This window comes from Capra hircus, chromosome 21, assembly GCF_001704415.2.
Source record: "Capra hircus breed San Clemente chromosome 21, ASM170441v1, whole genome shotgun sequence".
Lineage (NCBI taxonomy): Eukaryota > Metazoa > Chordata > Mammalia > Artiodactyla > Bovidae > Capra > Capra hircus.
Window position 1 is genome coordinate 32,840,817 of NC_030828.1, and position 20,529 is coordinate 32,861,345.

General features: G+C 38.9%; 1 protein-coding gene across 3 annotated transcripts in view; it reads left to right on the top strand.

Moving 5' to 3' along the window:
• Positions 1–20,529, top strand: part of SIN3A (SIN3 transcription regulator family member A) — a 65,964-nt gene that overhangs the window by 11,855 nt on the left and 33,580 nt on the right. For all 3 annotated transcript variants that reach the window (XM_005695121.3, XM_018065988.1, XM_018065987.1), the window contains exons 2-5: positions 9,583–9,804; positions 14,321–14,497; positions 18,407–18,513; positions 19,186–19,468. In XM_005695121.3, the coding sequence (XP_005695178.2) occupies positions 9,616–9,804; positions 14,321–14,497; positions 18,407–18,513; positions 19,186–19,468 (756 nt within the window). In that variant the 5' untranslated portion in view covers positions 9,583–9,615. The remainder of the gene's footprint in view (positions 1–9,582; positions 9,805–14,320; positions 14,498–18,406; positions 18,514–19,185; positions 19,469–20,529) is intronic.

The window sequence follows — 20,529 nt, forward strand, 5'->3', positions numbered from 1 at the left end:
CTCTTACCCCCAACTCCATTACCTTTCTGACTTCATTTCCTACTAGTCTATCTTTCCTCCATTCTTCTCCAACTAGATGGCTTTTTCCCTTTTCTTGGAAAATGCCAAGCACATATGTACGTCAGAGTCTGCACTTGCTGCCCCCTCTGCCTGTGATGCTGCTTCTACTGATCCCCACATGGCCAGCCTCTTCGTTTATTTCATTTCATAAGTTACCTTATTAGTGAGATATTCTTTGGTCATTATTACCTAAAATTTCAAAAATTCTCCTCTGCTTTTTCTTCTTAGCGTGTGTCTCTGTCTAATATTTTGAAAACTGTTTATTATCTTGTTTATTTCTCCCACTAAAATGTGAACTTCTGGGATTCACTTCCCTGGTGGTCCAGTGCAGGGGCTCTGGGTTTGATCCCTTGTCAGGTGACTGTATTGCACGTGCCACAGTGGAGAGTTTGCATGCCACAACTAACAATCCCGCCTGCTGTAAGCAAGACCTGCCGCAGGCAAGTAAATAGATAAATATATAATTTTAAACATGTAAACTTCCTGAGGAAGGAGAAGTTTGTTTTATTTTATTTACATCTGTATCCCTGGCTCCTAGAACAATGCCCGACACATAGTATGTGCTTACTAAATATTAGAGGATGCATACATGTGTGAATGAATGATTTGGTTTCCATCACAGCAAAACGCTATCCTAAGCACAGTGGAGGACACAAAGGTGTTTAAAGGTTTGTGTGCCCATGTCTGTGTGGGGGCAGAAACATAGCGAATAGAATAGAGGGAATATGAGGTGAGTGGCACATCTGTCATCCACAGAACCACCTTGAGTTCTGTTCTTTATAATACTTTCTTGAAAGCTGCAGCTAACATAACTTCTGTTATACCTAATCTGTTGTTTTATACTTGCCAGTTAATTTATAGAAACCTTGTCACACGAAGTAAATGTTAATGTCCTTGAGAAGAGGGATACACAATGATTTCCTTTTTCAAAATTACTCTACTGTTAATATTTAGTTTTTTAAACTTTTCATTTTTGAAATAATTTTAGGCTTTAAAAACTTGCGAAAATAATACAAAGAATTGCCACATAACCTTCACCCAGATCTCCCAAATGCATCTTACATAAAACTACAATACAGTGATCAAATCAGAAAGTGAATATTGATACAGTTGTTAGTATCTTTTGAATTGAACTAAATAGTTTCTTGTCCATTTTTTGTGTGTAACATCAGTGTTAGTTAGACCCAATTTTAGTTTTTGAGTTTCTTTTTTGAGCAGTATTAACTACCTGTAAAGATTTATATTTCATTACTTGATTCTTTATTAGAGGTCTTCGAAAGAATGGAAATATACTTTTTTTTTTTTTTAATGGAATAAACTGGTTCTAGCTTTTACCGTTTATACATCTGACCTAAGTTGTAGGATCTTGATCTTAGTTATTCTATATCTTGAACCATTTTGGTCTTTCATCATCTTAGGGATTACTTTATTATTACTTTATTATTCCCAACTATGCTAAAAAAAAAAAAGACACCTAAAATAGTAAGTGGAAGAATGATGAATCGCCTAGAAGGATGTGTTGTGTGCATGTGTGCCTACTCAATTGTGTCCGACTTTCTGCGACCCCATGGACTGTAGCCCACCAGGCTCCTCTGTCCATGGGATTTCCCAGGCAAGAATACTGGAGTGGGTTGTCACTTCTACTCCAGGGATCTTCCCTGATCCAGAGATCGAATCTGTATTTTTTCATCTCCTGCATTGCAGGTGGATTTTTATAACTATACCACCTAGGAAACCCTAGAAGAATGATGCAATAGTAAAATTTTAAGTCATCATTACGGCAGTTTTCTTACTGCTTTGCCCAAAGCATTACAGCACCTTTCAAAAAAGTATAAAAGAAGTTGAGAGATGCCATCTGAAACATTATGTAAGATGTTACCAATTGAGTTATCTGAGTGAAGAGTAGATGACAGTTCTTTATGCTACTATTTTTATAGTTTTTTATAAGCTTTTATTCAATATATTTCATAACCTGTAATCTTTTATTTTCCTCCAGTAATGGCAAAGAGGAAAACTAACAGAGGAAGACGTTTCACAGTTATCAGAGGAACTAATAGATGAAAGTAATGGGCATCCCTGGTGGCTTGGTGGTAGAGAATCCGCCTGCCAATGCAGGAGATGTGGGTTCAATCCCTGGGTTGGGAAAATCCCCTGGAAAAGGAAATGGCAACTCCAGTATTCTTGCCTGGAAAGTTCCATGGACAGAGGAGCCTGGTGGGCCATAGTCCATGGGGTCGCAAAAGAGTTAAATGTGGCTTATTGAGTAAACAATGCAGCAGGTAGCAACACTCTTGGCTATGATGGGGATGGTAAAATTGATTGCATAAGCCAAGCTGATGACTTTGAGGCTTTAGATGATAAGATCCTAGATGAATTTTCTCAAACTGAAGAATTTATGTGTGGACAATATATTTCTGAGGGTAGGGTGCAGGCTGGAATATGATGCCCTCCTCCAGGAATCATTCAACTAGAAGGACTTGGGAATGCAGTATTTTCAACAAGAGTGTAAACCATTCCGATGTGCTAAAAGGATGTACAATGGTATTCTTCTACCAGAACTTACTTGACACAGTTTGTAAATGGACAGATTCCCAAAGTTGTGTTTGATGATGTAAGGGCAAAAACCAATAAAAACCCCAAAGTAATAATAAGCTAGAACTTTACTTGAGATAAGTCTGTGCATGACAGCTGATGACTAGTCAGTTGCATTTTAAAGGATATTGCTTATTTTGGTTATATATATATCTTCAAAATCAGGGAGATGTGGACTAAAATTTGGATTTGCAGCTTAAATTCTCGCTAAAATTTCTAATAAAGGTGTTTCTAGCTCATGTTTAATAATAAGTTTTTCTGGCATACTGGGGTTAAAGGTGAATCACATGTTGTAAAGAAAGCAGTGTTACCATCTGCACATACAAGGTGATTGTCCTGAATCACCTTTTTAAAACTTGTTGTCATACTGTAGTATGACATAACTTCACCAGAGCTCACAAAAGGTATGTATCAAATGGGACTGTCATTATATTAATCCCGGTTTCTCAGCCTTGGCTCTGTTAATATTTTGGACTGAATCATTCTCTCTCGTGGGGAACTGTCCTGTACACTGCAGTGTGTGTGGTGACATCCCTGGTCTCCATTCATGAGATGCCAGTAGCACCTCTCTTCTGGAATCGTGACAACAAAAAGTGTCTTCTAACACTGCCAGATGCACCCTGGAGGGGAGCAAAATCTCCCCAGATTGGGGGACTGCCTCTTTGGGAAAATGTGAAACTACTTTTCAGGGGAGGCTTGGGTATCATATCTTGCTGTATTTTGAGGACAATGGGTTGTTAATTTTGTTGAGCAATTATTCTAGGTAATGTGGAAAATCTAAATGGATTGACTTTTTCATTCTGGAAACATTTTTTTCCACTTTCTAACAGATTTAAATCCAGAAGTGGATTTTTGGACATATTTTGAAGTAGACTGTGACAGGAGTTTTACTGGGTTGAAGTAATTATAGACACTTGTGCTTTGGCAAAAATTTCTTTACTTTTGAAGAGAAGCTTTCCATTTTTTCAAGAGTATTCATTGAAATAAAACTGACCAGGACACATTTTATGTGATTTCACGTGATGTAGTAAGAGAGAGTAACTTTAGATTTTTCTTTTACTGTATAAATAAAAGACCTTTAAAGTGTGCCTAATTCAAGATAATACCAACACAAAAGCAAGAGGCACCAAAGGGTCAGCCATAAGTTAAGTGCATTTCAAAAAGAAAGTTGTGTGTTAAAATCCTCCATAATAAGGTGGTATGTTCCATGCACACTATTACTTTGAACTTATCTAGACTGAAAAAATTCTGTTGTTTCCATTTAAGCCAATGTGTGAACTTTAATCTAAATTAAAAGATTCTTTATAGTTGGATTTTTCCATTTGGATTTTAGTAATTACGGAGAAATTTCTCGATTTCTCGGAGGCCAGCACTTGTTATGGTTAAAGATATTTAGTTTGTAAAAGTAGAAAATTGGCTTTTATTTTTCTTGTTCTGAGTGGGTCAGCTTTTACCCTGCCCTCCTGTCTGAAATGTGTCTCGTTCGCTCCTCAGTTGTTCTGTCCTACTCCAGAAGACTCCCCTGCAATGTCAGAATTATCCTGCTCTACTTGCTGTATTTGGGAATTATGATTACTTTGCCTGATGATTTGGAGCTGTTCCCACTTTCTATTATAACGAATGACCTGATGACTTCTTAGTGTCCTGTGCTATTGTTTGTTCACATTAGGCTTTCTTTACTAGTTTCTATCCCTCAGAGTGCTTTTTTTTTTTTCTTCTTTTTTAATTCTGCCTTGTTAGATTAGAGTTTTGATAACAGGGTAACCTCCAAATCGGAAACAGTTGGAGACCATAGTCGCAGATGAAAATCATGTCAACTGAATTGGGGCTTGAAAGTAGTTTTCTAACTCTTGCGGCTCCATCATCTGGCATTCAAATACTTGATGGTTTCGAATTATGCTATACCTCTCTCTAAGGAGGATCCTCTGGTCTGTCCAGTATTTCTACTCCAGATATATCATATATTCCAAGGAGACAGAGTATCTACCCTTTTGTTCCTTTAACCAGCTTTGTGACCTGGAATAAGTCGCTTAATTTCCCTGATTATCAGTTTCCCTCCAGATAGAAGGCTTTTGAGCGTGCTCAGTCGACAGGAGTGTTGTGAGGAGCTGGTAGCGATCAGATACGCAGGACTTGGCTGCTGTGGAGCAGGGAACATCCTTTTCAGTGCTGGGGCGCCCACCCTAAGCACAGGGCTTGACACTCAGGGACTATTTGTAGGATGGATAAATTGACAAAAATTTTATAAAGCTATTTACTGCCTATAAGTCCCAGTTACTATAACATTTTAATTCATCCTGTATACTCCCATACCATAATTCATCCCTAATTTTCAAAACTAAGTATTGCCTTCTCCATATAGGATCTTTCTCAGTGTACACATTTCTACTCCCTTCCCAGTTGATAGTGCTTGTTTGTATCACTTGTGAACTAGTTTGTATTATTAGCTTTTCCTCCCACGATTTGATATAATTTTATAGTTGACACCCACATACACATACTACCTGGATTTTACTATTTCCGTTTTTACAGTACTTGTTTTATTATATATCTATCTTTCCATTCCATCATCCATTAATCCAAACTAATTTCTTGGTGATATTCTAAGTACATTTCAGACATTGGTACACTCTTTTGGGGGGCCCTCCGCAGTGAAAGTGCAGAGTCCTAATCACGACCTCCAGGGAATTCTCTATACTTTTATCTAAGTGCTTGAGCATGCATCTCCTTATCTAGAGTTCAGTACTTGTTTCTAGAATTTACACACAATGAAATGCAGAAATCTTAAAAGAGTACATTGTGTCTGTGTTGAGAGTACACTGTATATATTCTGTAGCTCATTTTTTTCACTATTCTGCCTTTCCCTGTAGATGAACCCTAATCCTTCTAATTACTACATAGTTTTCTAAATATGGATGGATCCAGTTTACTTGGCTATTGATAGACATTTAAAATTTTCATACTTTGCTGCAGTAAATATACTTGGCAGATGTATAGGATAGAGACCTAGAAGTGGAATTGTTAGGTGGTTAAAGGGTATGCACATTTTCAATTTGATTTAAAAATTTGATAAAAGCCTGAAAGTTGCCAACCAAATAGTCTTTACCAGCTACCAACAGTAGTGTCTCCCTGTACTCTCACCTACACTGAATATCATCATTCTCTTTTTAATCTTTGCTAATTCCTTTGAGTAATCATTTTGCTTTATATTACTAGTGAGGCTGTATATGGTCTTTCCAGCTAGTGTTTTGTTTTTAAGCTTTCTGTCACCTCTCACGGCAGCTGGGATCTTAATTCCGTGACCAGGGATTGAACCCACCCCCACCACCCACCCACATTGGCAGCATGGAGTCTTAATTAACCGTTGGACCATCGGGAAAGTCCCTCCAACTAGCTTTCAGACTTTTCTAGGGCGTAGGTTGAAATCATCTGCCACCTTCATATCTAAATATTTGCTAAATGAATGAATGAGTGCTGCCAGAGCATTCCTGCTGCTGGGTAAGGTTGAAGAAAGGATGAATGAGGCAAGTGTGTGAGAAGTTAAAGAAAGCAGAAGTTGCTCAACGTGTGTGTGTGTGTTAAATCAGTAAAGGAACTCTTCTTCCTGTTGTCTTCTCCTCTTCTGTGTGAGGTAGGATAGTGAGATGGTTAAGAACCCAGGCTCTGGAGGCAGGTTTCGTGGATTCATAGCTGTGCAACATTGGGCAATTTACTTAATCTTTGCGTTTCAGTTTCCGTATTTATAAAATGGAGAATAGTAGCACCTTGCTTACAGGGTTATTGAATGGATTAAATTATTACTAGTAAATTGTATAGAATAGTGCTTGACACTCAATATATGCTGCTGTTATGTTAATTATTACCTTTCCCTTCTGCATATGCAGTGTTTGAGCATCTGTGATGAGTGTCTGGAAGGTGAGAAATGCAGACAAAGTTGGAAAGGACTCTTATCTTGAAGAAGCTTACTGATTTCGGGCTTCTTTAGGGGAGTGGAAAGACATTTTGACAACCTGGATGATAGGGTGGGATTGAATGGATATAATTGGTGAGTTAAATTGTCCGCACAATCAGTGAGAAAGAATTTTGAAGGCTGACTTAAGAAATTTGGATTTTTTTTTTTTTTTGCTGCACTGTGTGACCTGTGGGATTTTAGTTCCCCAAGCAGGGATTGAACCCAGGCCCCTCAGCAGTTAGCGTGCCGAGTCCTAACTACTGGACCACCAGGGAAATCCTGGATTGATGGGTTTACAACTGGATTGGATTTGCAGTTGAAGCCAACCATTTTAAAAGCAGTGTAGATTGTATGGGAGAGAGGGTGGAAGGTGTTGGTAACAAAGGATGATAAGGTCCCAAAATGAGGGGTTGCCTGTATGACTAGGGGAGAAGCAGTTGATTTGAGAATCATTTAGGGAATAGAATTAAGAGTGGTAATTGTTAAAGAAGTGGAGGGCAGTTCACAGAAAGTACAGACCTTGGGCAGCCTCTTCAGTATCATAGAGATGGTCTGGAAGGCAAACTCTAGAGGCAAATTAAGTTAACTACTTTATAGAATCACAGTCACTTTATAAAGGAAATGATATTTTAATAGCTAAAAGATAGGATATGATCTCAGAATAAAGCATAGTTCTCTAATACTTAACCTTTGGAAAATTCACTGCAGCCTCCTCCCCTTCTTTTTCATCTACCCATAGACTTGTCCGTAGACCAGCATTTGGGAATAGCTTCCCAGGTGGGGCAGGGGTAAAGAAGCTGCCTGCCAATGCAGGTGACTCAGGTTCCACTTCTGAGTCAGAAAGGGCCTCTGAAGAAGGAAATGGCAACCCCCTCCAGTATTCTTGCCTGGAGAATTCCATGGACAGAAGGGAGCTAGGCGGGCTGCAGTCCATGGAATGGCAAAGAGTTGGACATGACTAGCGTGCACGCACAGAATAGTCTAATTACATGCTTTTGCAAATAAGAAAACAGAACCAAAGTTACATGGCTTCAAGTCAGTTCAGACTAGAATCCAGGTCTTGACAGGTACTCTAGTCTTTTTTCCATAGTCTGTGTCGTGACCTTCTGATCTAAATTTGGTTTTCCATTTATGAAGTATTGACTGGCTTTTGGTTCCAGGGATTAATCTCAGGTGTATTTAAGCATCTAGGTTCCACGCTAGTAGAACCCAAGATCAAACTGTGATCTAGATCATGGGTTTACATAGAAGTAACAGCCAAAAAGTCTTTAAGACTTTTCACTCTGTCCATTTATTAGACTTACTCCCCAAAAGGTTGAGATTGAGTGTTCCTAGTCAGTTGACTGGTAGTTCTTAAGTATCAAATAGCATGTGTAAATCCTATATTTCTAACTTCTTAATATGTCTGAAAAATTTTGAAATACTGTGCTAAATATGCTACTTCATACTAGAAAAGCCTGGGAAGACATAATCAGTTAAGACATTTTAAATTATTTCCCCTCGGCAGCCATCAGCAGTATGTTTTCAACTCCAGTTAACTGAATTCAACATATTATATAAATTTGGGCGACAGTCCTTCGATCTAAATTTATAGTGAGTAGGAACTTCCTGGCGATTCAGTGGTTAAGACTCCACGCTTCCTATGCAGGGGGCTTGGGTTCAATCCCTGGTAGGGGGACTAAGATCTCATATCCCTCACGGCAAAAAATACAGTATAATCAGCAGAAAGATTAATTATGGCTTGAGATTTACAGAAAGATAATATTGAAAATGGCTGGCTTGCAGATGAAACAGTTGTGCTCCTGTGTCAGAGTCTAACTTAGGTTTGTGAGAGTGTGAGAACAACCCAAGATGCTCTTGCAGGGCTGAGCACCCGAGTTACAGGCATGCTGAAGATGATGGTGAGGCTGGAGAAGAGGTGAAGCAGCCTCGAGGAGTCCTTGTGAGGATTGCTTCCCCTCGGGGCCTGCATGCTCCCGGGAAATGAGGAAAAGAGATTCGGATGTGTTTAGAAACTAGGTAACCCACTCCCCCCCAATTTTAAAAAGAATCTTGCTTTAGATGGAAAGGGAGTGGCTTGTGAAGTCTATTACTGTATTTTTAATCTTCTCACCACAGCAGCCGTGTCTTTCTTAGGCTGTGTTTTGTGACCAGAAAAATGGTAGGGCTTGGCCCATTTTGTCCTTGGCTGACTAGAGCTCTCTTTCTTATTGATATGCTTGTATTAATGATACCGATGTTGGAAAAGCTCCGAAAAGACCCATCTGGATTCCTGGCCAGAGACTAGACTTTGTGTGCTGCGGGAAAGGAACTATTCCCGTACAGGGGGATTATTAAACTGGGGGGTTCTGGAATCACTTTAGGACTTGAGAATATAAGGAGAAACCTTACTAATGGTCAGTTTCAACCTTACTTTATTTTTGAAGAAATAAATTTACGTGGAAGGAGGAGCTTATTGGGATGTATATAGTTTCTTAAATTGGCAAGTTTACAACCATTGTCCTCTTTACTACTGGCCTAGTATTCTGTGATACCATTTAATTGTTGAAACATTTCATACTTTAAAAATTAGACCACAATTATAATGCTAGCTTTTGAGAGGAGTTAGGAAGAAACACTTGAATGTTTTTATAGCCAGTGAATAATATAATTAATATTAGGGATGATGGCACTTGAGAAAACCAGAGAATAAAGAAAGGTGTATTTGTGTGTTTCTAAATTGGAGGCTATTTTTCAGCTCTGCAGTATCAAGGTAATTCAAACTGGGTTATTATTTACATTTTTGTCTCTCAGCTATGATAATCTGTCCACTGGGATTGGGAGTGTGTTGGTCCCCCATGCACTTAAACTACCCAGTGATCATCTCTAGATGCAGGAGATAGTCATTGTCTCTAGGAGTTGAACTTTCGGGTAACTGGTCATACACGTTATATTGGAGTGTGAATTGGTTTGCATGTGGTTGCTTTTGGTTTCTGCAGGTTTTGTAGTGCATCCCTGAGCATGAACGCAGAATGAAGCGACGTTTGGATGACCAGGAGTCACCGGTGTATGCGGCCCAGCAGCGTCGGATTCCTGGTAGCGCAGAGGCTTTTCCTCACCAGCACCGGGTGCTTGCCCCTGCCCCTCCTGTGTATGAAGCGGTGTCTGAGACCATGCAGTCAGCCACAGGGATTCAGTACTCTGTGACACCCAGTTATCAGGTAAGCTGGAGCCCAGCAAGGGACTAGGGTAAAGGAGGAACACTGCTAAAGCATCCAGTTACAGAGTTTTTGTTAAACATTCAGGTATTAAAAATCTGTTTATGGGCTATATGGAAGGTATAAAAAATGATGTAAACAATGTACACTTGTGTATTTACCACACACATTTTTTTAAAAGAGTGTTGTTGTTGTAACCTTTGAAGTTGATCCTGTCTTTCCCTGGTCTCTTTTGCGACAATAAAGTTGTTTAGTTGTATTTTTGAACTTGTATCTGAAGTAAAAATGTATATTTTCTTCTTTGATTCATTTTTTTAAACCCATTCAGTGTGGTTCCTAAGACATCCATTTTCATGTATGTGACCAATTAAGTAGAATTTTCACTTGGTTATGAATTACGTGAATATATTCAGTTAATTTATCCATTCTTCTGTTGGTAGAGTATCAAGCTGTTTCCAGACTTTTCCTGTTAGACAGGGGCTTCAGTGAGTGTCCGCAGGTTTTCCTAGTGCAGTGGTGCTCGCAGTGGCAGTCCCAGCGAGATGAGCTTGCAGACTTGGTGCACTACATATTTTATCAAGAAGGTCTTGCTGTGGAAACAAAAAAAAGGCAGTGGAATTAAACAGCGTGTTTATTAGTGAAGGAGGTGGTTTGCATTCTGGTGCAAGCTGCTTATTTTTGCAGACCATTCTGCAGGTCTGCTTATTTAACCTATATGCAAAGTACATCATGAGAAATGCCGGGCTGGATAAAGCACAAGCTGGAATCAAGATTGACGGGAGAAATATCAATAACCTCAGATATGCAGATGACACCACCCTTATGGCAGAAAGTGAAGAGGAACTAAAAAGCCTCTTGATGAAAGTGAAAGAGGAGAGTGAAAAGGTTGGCTTAAAGCTCAACATTCAGAAAACGAAGATCATGGCATCTGGTCCCATCACTTCATGGCAAATAGATGGGGAACAGTGGAAACAGTGTCAGACTTTATTTTTCTGGGCTCCAAAATCACTGCAGATCGTGATTGGCAGCCATGAAATTAAAAGACGCTTACTCCTTGGAAGGAAAGTTATGACCAACCTAGATAGTATATTCAAAAGCAGAGACATTACTTTGCCGACTAAGGTCCGTCTAGTCAAGGCTATGGTTTTTCCCGTGGTCATGTATGGATGTGAGAGTTGGACTGTGAAGAAAGCTGAGTGCCGAAGAATTGATGCTTTTGAACTGTGGTGTTGGAGAATACTCTTGAGAGTCCCTTGGACTGCAAGGAGATCCAACCAGTCCATTCTAAAGGAGATCAGTCATGGGTATTCATTAGAAGGACTGATATTGAAGCTGAAACTCCAGTACTTTGGCCACTTGATGCGAAGAGCTGACTCATTTGAAATAAGACCCTGATGATGGGAAAGATTGAGGGCAGGAGGAGAAGGGGACGACAGAGGATGAGGTGGTTGGATGGCATCACCGACTTGATGGACATGGGTTTGGGTAGATTCTGGCAGTTGGTGATGGACAGGGAGGCCTGGCGTGCTGCGGTTCATGGGGTCGCAAAGAGTAGGACACGACTGAGCAACAACTGAACTGCAGGTCTGAGGACACAGTAGGAAGTTTGAGTGTCTAGGAGAGGGTTTGCTGGGCCATAGGGTGCATACATTTTCACCTTTAGCAGGTAACGTCAAATTGTTTTTCAGAGCTGTCCCAGTTTATTTACTCCAGCATTGTATATTCCTGTCATTGCATATCCTGATCAACACTGATCATTCATCTCTTGTCTGTTCACTCTTTTTTGTAAAAATATAAATTTGTGTTTTGCCCTTTTTAATTTTGAAAGTAAATGTCACCATTTAAAATAAAAAGATGGGACTTCTTCCTCTGAGCCCTCAGACTTAACCCCACTGGGTGCATTTCTCGGGTATTCAGAGTTTTCTCTGCATATGCAGGCGTGTTTATTTACTTTTCTAATTATTTAGCTGTACTTCCCTCTTTACATAATTTAGGCCATACAGTCTACACTGTTTTGTTATTTCTTTTCACTTAATACATAGTAGACAATTTTCCACTTGAATATATGTATAGACCCAAGTAATTAAAAATATATGTATATATATTTACTCATCTGCTCCAGGTATTAGTTGCAGCATGCGGGATCTTTAGCTGTGGCATGTGAACTCTTAGTTGTGGCATGTGGGATCCAGTTCTCTGACCAGAGATTGAGCTCGGGCCCCCCACATTGGGAGCTTGGAGTCTTAGCCACTGGACCACCAGTGCACATCCCAAGTGATTTTTTAAAAAATCATTGCATATATAATATTCCATTCCAGGTCAGTCAGAACCATAACTTAGTAACTAGTCTAGAGACGCACAGGTTGGGCTGGCACAGGAGTTCCCTGGTAGCCTGGTGGTTAGGATTCTGGGTTTTCACTGCTGTGGCATGGGTTCATTCCCTGGTCAAGGAACTGAGCCCCTGCAAGCCATGTGGTGCAGCCAGAAAAAATAAAGTAAAAATGAAAAAATAAAAAGGTTTGGCTGGTACTGGTAATATAAATTGGTTTAATCTTCCATGAGAGCGATTTGACAGTTTGTATCAAAGTTGTTATTTTTTTACCTAGCAATTACATATCTAGGAATTTATTATAAGAAAACAGTCAAGGAAGAGGGAAACCTGGATGAAGTAGGAAATGGCAATTCCTTAGGTGTCACTCCTCCACTGGAGCCCACCTTGCAGCAATATAGTGCCTTCCTATGGGGTGGGGTGGGGCAGTCAGAGGACTGCTACAGATCACATCGTTACATTAGGACTTGTAGGAAAGAAAGGTGATGTGTTTTCCTTGGGTGATTACTTTTGTCTGAACTAGTTCACGACTTTCTCCTACACCTGGGATAATCACATTTATTCCTATACCAGAAACTGTAATGTGCTCTTATAAAACCAGCCATCACAAGTATTTGTAAATGCTAGTTAAGTCTTAGAAAAACCTGTTCAGTATATGCATGTTGTAACATTAAAAGCTTAGAAACATAAAACTCTTCTTAAAAATATTAGAGCTTTTCGAATCATCTAAATAGTTTCATTTTACTCCTAATGTTTATTGTTTCTATGGATTTGTAAATAGTTGCTCTATTCCCACCTTCTGCTCTGCCCAGGGTAATCTTTGTAAATCTGTGGGGCCTTGGGGAAAAAAACATTCTCAAGTTGTAGTACTTAGCTTAGTTTACATTGTTTCAAAGTGTCTTGTTATTTAGTCTCCTTACCTTGGAGATGTGGCGTATCAGGTGTATTGTTCTTAGTTGTTTTCTGTAGTGATTAAAGTTCTGAAATAGGAAAATTTTTAGAGCCTTGGAAATTTTATATAACACTTCTTGCAATAGAAATAGAAGGAAAGGGGCCTTCTATTTTAACCCTAAACTTTTAAGAGGACAAGAGAGACTAGATAAGAAATATGTTTCATGTTAGACCACGAACAGGTTGGAAAATTTAAAAATGTTTTATTTTAAAAGTCTTAAATAAGGGGGAAGTCCCTGAATCCTAGTCCAGTGACTAGAGACTTGGAGCTTTCACTCCAGGAACAAATGAGAATATACAGAATAAACAAAATAAAAATATTCTCTAACCTTACAGTCACAAAATAAAATGTTCACATTTTACTGTATATTTGTTCTCTAGGATTTAAAATTTTCTTGTGTTTTTTTCTGAATGTTAATTTTTTTATTCTAGTATAGTTGATTTGCAGTGTTGTGTTAGTTTCAGATGTACAGCACAGTGCATGTGTGTGTGTATAGGATTCTTTTCCATTAGAGTTTATTACCAGATCCCAAATATAGTTCCCTGTGCTATACAGTAGGTCTTTATTGGTTATCTCATTTATATATAGTATGTGTATATGTTAATTCCAAACTCCTAATTTATCCTTAGTATATTATATATACTGCTTTGTGTAATGTGCTTTAAAAAATTATTTAAAAGTTTAAATCCATATGCAACACATGAATACATTCAGTTTATGGATTGTGAGCATTTTTAAGTGTTAAAATATTTGCCTCTCTATCAGTGCTATTCAAACTGTGGTCCACAGATGGTTGACGTGAATACTTTCATACTAGTCTGTAATGAGATAAGTACAGAAATGGAGTGTTTAGAAACTTATTTAGCAATTGGACATTGTAATTTTATGTCTGTAGAACCTTGTAATAAAAAATAGGGGCTTATGTATTTTTATCTCATATGTAGTAATTCATTTTTATCGTATTTCATAAAAGTAGTAGTCCATGAAGGATCAGAACTTAAGAAACAAGAAAAACTGGTCCTTTGCCACAGATGGTTTGAGATATACCAAGCTATATAATTTTTAGTAGCTGTAGAATTCTGCTCTAAGATGGGTGGGCTATAGTTTATTTCACCAATTCCCTTTTGTGGGAAATTTGGGTTTCTGGTAATCTTTTGTGTGTGTGTGTGTTCTTTAGAGGCGTTTGGAGAGGAATGCACAAGCCTTGAAGCTTCTCATCAGCGTTTTGTCCGTTCTAGGTTTCAGCAGTGCCGCAGAGCTCCAGCAGTCATGGGCCCACCATCGCAGCAGTGCACAGCAGCCATCATCACCCCACAGCCGTGCAGCCCCATGGAGGCCAGGTGGTCCAGAGTCACGCTCACCCAGCTCCACCAGTTGCACCAGTGCAGGGACAGCAGCAGTTTCAGAGACTCAAGGTGGTGTTCCGCCCCTTCCATTTCTCTCTTAGCAGGCAGCATTGGCTTCAGCTTGTTGCTAGTGGTGTTACAGGGGTTTACAGTAGGCTGGGGGGTGAATGACAAGAAGTCTTCTTTTGATTTCCTGTCTTAGCACCTTGAGCCTGATCCAGAGAATACATTCAAGAGATGTTTTGGGGATGAATGTGTGGTGTTCAGACATTCCAGGATTGAGGAGCTATTTGAAATGAAGTCCATTTTTTGGATGCCTGCTTTTGAACTCTTCAGTTCTTAGCATGGAATAAGGTTTTATTAACATACATATGGTTGACTACAGTCCTATATGGTAAATGGACCCAAGTATTATGGTTTAATCTTCTTATTCTTTATGACCAGCTAAATTGGCCAGCATCATCAAGTCCATCCTTAGTAAATCACATGCTCCTTTGGGGAAACCTTTATAAGTTTGGGAAAGGCTATCGTTGTGAATAAAAAGTCAGTGTTTTCATCTGATCTACTGGGTGTATGCTGTAGGTTTTCAACACTTTGAAATTCATGAGGCATCCATGGAGAAATGAAACTTTCATTTCCAGCTAACCTTCTCTCTCTGTTTAGTTGAGTGTTACTTTTCCAAATGTGTGATTATGGTAGTAAGTTTTCCAGATTTCTTTTTTTTCCCCTAGTTTTTATATAAAATTTGAAATCAAGTACAAGAAGTATAAAACTGAAGACCTATAAAGAGATAAGATGTTGGATCTTTATTTGGTCATACAGTTGTAATTATATCAAGTAGCTTGCAAGTAGGAGTGAACAATGTATCCTTAAAAGATATATCTATGTGAAGGAGATATTTCATCTCTCTCATTTTTTGGCACTTAATCTAGTTCTCCCTGACTCCTGCCCTCATTGTTTGGGTTCTCAAGAACTTTAACGTTGGCCTAAAGAAATTAAATGTTACATAAATAAAAGCACACCAAAGCTAAGCTATATAGAGGGATTTTGTGAAATTTACCCTGTATATTAGCTTAAGTCATTAGGAGTTGACTATGCATAAACATAGTCCTAAAGAGAGTAATTATTTGGGCCTGAAACTTTACTCTGGGCTCTGTCTTTAGGAAAGTATTTGTAAGCTATATCAGTTTTCCTTAAAACATTTTTACTCTCTATTTGTAGAATGGTGGCTGTATAATACCAAAATGTATTATTGTTACCGAGTCCTGAAAAAAATTTTTAAGTTGGTTTGGTGTGACTGACTTCCATATTAATACTGTATTCAGCAATTGATACCTTAATGTTGCAAAAGCACTTATAACTTACTTATTAAACTAACAAAAAATATATATTTATTTCTATACCCTTTTTCCAGTCAGCCCTGTCAAAGCATAGCACCTATTTTATTCTCCTTCCTCACTTGGCTATAAGTGTATAGAGTGTGCTTTGTATGTTTTATAGGTGCTGTCAAGGAAGCAAGAAGGGCTTTAGAGTTGGGGTTATAGAGTGAGTCACAGGTCGAGTTAGGTTTGTTCTCTTAGTTACAAGCTCTTGAATGTGATTCCTGGACATAATAACTTGTTGAATGTCCTTTCTAACAAGGAGAGGTAAAATGGTTTCTTGCGCCTCCATGTAATTTCATTTAACATTCTCACATCGCTTGCCATTTTTGGATCAGTCCTAAAATGTTTTACAAGCATTTGAACCAGCTTCAGTAAACCATTTATATTCTATAATAAGGAAGTGTTCAGTGAGAACTCTTAGCTTATTTCATACATCAACATTGTCTATACTTTCTTCTTTGTCTTTGGCAGATTGATGACAAGCAAGATTTGAATAATTTGAGACACGTTTGGTGTGATTTAGTTGTTTGTTGAATGCCAGCAGCGTGCATATTTGGCACATATTTAGCAAGTTCTCTTTACAGTTGTTTGCTTATCTCCCCAACAAGACTGTGCACTTCAGGAGGTTGAGGACTTTACTAATAAATGCCTGTGGAAGTGAGCCAGGAAGATGCATCAGCAGAATCTAAGACCCTCCCCACATGCCTCCTTAAACCTGTAGCTTTCAAATGATTTGTTCCAAGTTGTGTTCTTCTAAGTAATGATTTCTAGAACTGTATACATGCTTTTATAAAAGAGTTGTACTATACTAATTTTTAAACAGTGGTTCATTATGACCTGTACCTTTTTCTTCCAGACACACATACATCACATACACTTTCCTTCTTCAGGTTTCAGGATTTTTTCTCTCTGTGTATTTATTATATTATACCATAGAGTGCTTGTTTTTTGTATGTTTATTTTTGATAACTCTTCTGTTGTGACTGTAAATACTGTTCTTAAATATCTTCCAAAGTCTTTCCCTTCTGCAAACTTACTGAATTTTAGATTCCATCAATTTGGTCACTAATGAAACATTTCAATATGGAAAATTCTGAATATTGAATTTCAACAAAAATTGTCATGTTATTTATAAAGTACCAAAAGACCAACCTCCAATGAGTTGGTATTGACCAGGTATACGCACTGTGCTCTGGCAGCACAAATGCTCTCATTAACCATGGCTATAGTGGAAGTTGGGGCAACTCCTGAGCTACTACTCTTTAATGGCTTATTTGATCATAAAGATTCTGTTTCACAATATGTCACCAAAGTAGTGCTTGTCAAATCAGATGTTTACTTGTGAAACTTTCCTAAACTTAATGTTATATAGAATTAAAAATAATCCCAGAGTAGGTAGGATACACCTAGTGGGCAGTTCCCTTAGATGTCTCCTGAGTAGCTAAAACTCAAGTTGTCCTAGATCACACTTGTAACTTTGTAGCCCTTCAGACTTGTTCCTCTTTGTGAATGCCCACATGGTATATAATTTAGTGAATGCCCTCTTTGCCTTATCTTCCATGTACAGTCAGTTAGCCCCCAAGCCCTGTCACTTCTGTCTCCAGAAAGTTTTTGAATCTGCCCAGTTCTCTCTGTTTGGTCAGTACTATAATTTATGCCACTCCTCTTCACACGTGAGCCAACCTTATAGCATGACTGGTTTTCCTGCCTCCTCTTCATCATCTGTTTTTCCTGCACCAACTTGTTCTCAACACTTATAGCCAAATTGATACACGTGCAGATGATAATAGTCTGAATTGCTTTCTAACAAGATCCTTTCAGGATCTAGATCTTGCATTGTCTCCTGTGTTATCTCTTATCACTATTCCTACCACCATTTCTTCTTTCCACCACAGATCCTCTGGCCAAACTAAACTGTTTTCACATTTCCACATATACCAGATGGTGTCCCGTCTGCAGTTTTGCCCATGCTGCTTCCTCTGACTTTCTTCATGGGTCTTCATTTTTGCTAACTTGTACTCATCCACAAGACTCAGTTTAGACACCATTTCTTAAGGAAGCCCTCCGGTGTGTCCCCATAGGTTGGTTGGTTTGTTGATTTTCTTGTGTGTGGAGGGGTGCCCTTCCCATGTGCTCTCTGGGCATTTGGTGATTGCCCACTTTCCCACTGTGTTATGACTCCCAGCTGGATGTGGAATGAACTTTTGTACAGCAGGGCATACCGTGGCTTATTTGACATTAATTCCTTGGGACCTCACGTTGGGCCTGGCCTAGCATGTTGTTGCTTCTTAGTAAATATTTGTGAAATGAATAAATGAATGAATAAGTGAATGACATATGGATGTGATTATCCTTCACTAATAACTCTATGCAAAACTATTCAAAGCAGGGTTACAGATTTTATGAGTTAATTTTTATTTTAAGCTTGAGTTATATTACTGGTACCCATATTAATTTTTAGTGTTTTTAATGTATGTTTACTATATGTTTCTATTTCACTTAATATGCTGATTTTATTTAGGTATAAATCAGTCTTTCAGAAGTGATTCTTGGCTGGCTTTTCTCTTAATAACCTTGGGATTTGTCCCTGCCCCAGGTGGAGGATGCACTATCCTACCTTGACCAAGTGAAGCTGCAGTTTGGTAGTCAGCCTCAGGTCTACAATGACTTCCTTGACATCATGAAGGAGTTCAAATCTCAGAGGTAAAAGATACATGTGGTTGTACTCGAGAATTTTGCTTGTTTTGTTGGTTCTGGAAGGAGGATATAGCTTATTCTCATCTGCTGAACGATAAAGGGCTCTTTGGAGGGAGTTGTGCTTTTATTTCCATGGGTTTTTGTTTTATATATTATATAAAAATTGAAGGCCCAACACCTTTGTTTTTTGCATATTGATAAATTTTTCTTAGTACTTAATCTCAGGGAAGTAAACTGGTAATGATTAAGCTACTTGCTTTTTGGATTAGCTTAAGACACCCTAATATTCTGGCATGGTTCACTATTATAAAAGAGTGATTATATACATCTGAACAGTGTATATAGATACATGATGATTTATGCCAGTGTATCAGGGGTTGGATCTTGCATGGCAATTGGAGTTGGAGACTTACTGCCTGAGTATCTGCTTGAGGGGACTGTTAGCATGCTTGAATGTCTGTTCTGTTTAAAACTGTGACCATGCCTCTTTGGTTATGAGTATAAATGGCTTTGAATTTCAGAGGTCTTTGGGTGTGGTTAATTTTGTAATATTCAGGTTGATTTTTATTTTCCTATGTAGAGAACCTAGTGGAATGTGAATTTTGTCTTGCCAGGGTGCTTTGTCAGGCTTGCCACTTTAATATTTGTGTTTCTTTCTTTTTTTTTTTTTTTAATCAGCATCGACACTCCAGGAGTGATTAGTCGTGTGTCCCAGCTGTTCAAAGGCCACCCTGACCTGATCATGGGCTTCAATACCTTCTTGCCCCCTGGCTACAAGATTGAGGTGCAAACCAATGACATGGTGAATGTGACAACTCCTGGCCAGGTTCATCAGATCCCAACCCATGGCATCCAGCCCCAGCCTCAGCCACCACCCCAGCATCCTTCCCAGCCTTCAGCCCAGTCAGCCCCAGCACCTGCCCAGCCAGCTCCTCAGCCCCCACCTGCCAAAGTCAGCAAGGTGAGCACTTGGAACACTCTGCACCATGTGAAATGCATCCCTAGAAAGCACCCTCCTTTGACATTTTCCCTTCGTATATAAGGCTTAGATAGATGACACAAGTTAAAATTCATCAGAGAAGATGCGAGTCACATTCCTATAAAGTGGCTCACATTTACACACCACATAGTTATATATCTATTTAAGTCTACACATCAGCAACCTACATGGACTCTCTGCCCCCAACTTCTGCTGTTTGAACCCGTGAGCATCCCAAGAAATGACAGCTTTGTGTAATAGTACTTTGATAACACAGGCAGAAATGGTCAGCTTATGATCAGATTATACTGTTTTCTGCATGGTCATCATTTTACAAAAGTTAACTCTGTTTACCAGATTAGACCATATCAAGCTAAGCAGAAGATCTTGATGATGATGATGAGGTGTTTTTAGTATAGAACTCTACTGATACAGTAGCCATTAGTCACATATGGCTATATTTAAATTTAAATTAATTAAAATAAATTGTTTTTCCATTTTACCAGCTACATTTCAAGTGCTCACTGGTTTCATGTGGCTAGTGGCTATTGGTGACTTCCTTGGTGACTCAGATGGTAAACCGTCTGTCTACAATGCGGGAGACCCGGGTTCAATCCCTGGGTTGGGAAGATCCCCTGGAGAAGGAAAGGGCAATCCACTCCAGTACTATTGCCTGGAAAATCCCATGGACAGAGGAGCCTGGTAGGCTACAGTCCATGGGGTCACAAAGAGTCAGACATGACTGAGCGACTTCACTAGTGGCTATTGTGCAGAAGAATGCAAATAAAGAACATTTCCATCACCTCAGAGAGTCTGTTGGGCAGAGTTGGTTTAGAAGACTTTTTTTATGTGGCGTTAACTGCAGCAATTGAATTGTCTTTTTTGACATTAAAGATCTATGTAGAATAAGGTTTTTTCCTATTCTGTTCACACCTGTTGAGCAAGTAAGCTTAAAAATTGCGTATGAAAATTCTTCCCTGTAATTGGAGACGTCGCCCACTTTTAAGATTGTGTTTAGAAAATTTAAGGCTTGAATATTTGTA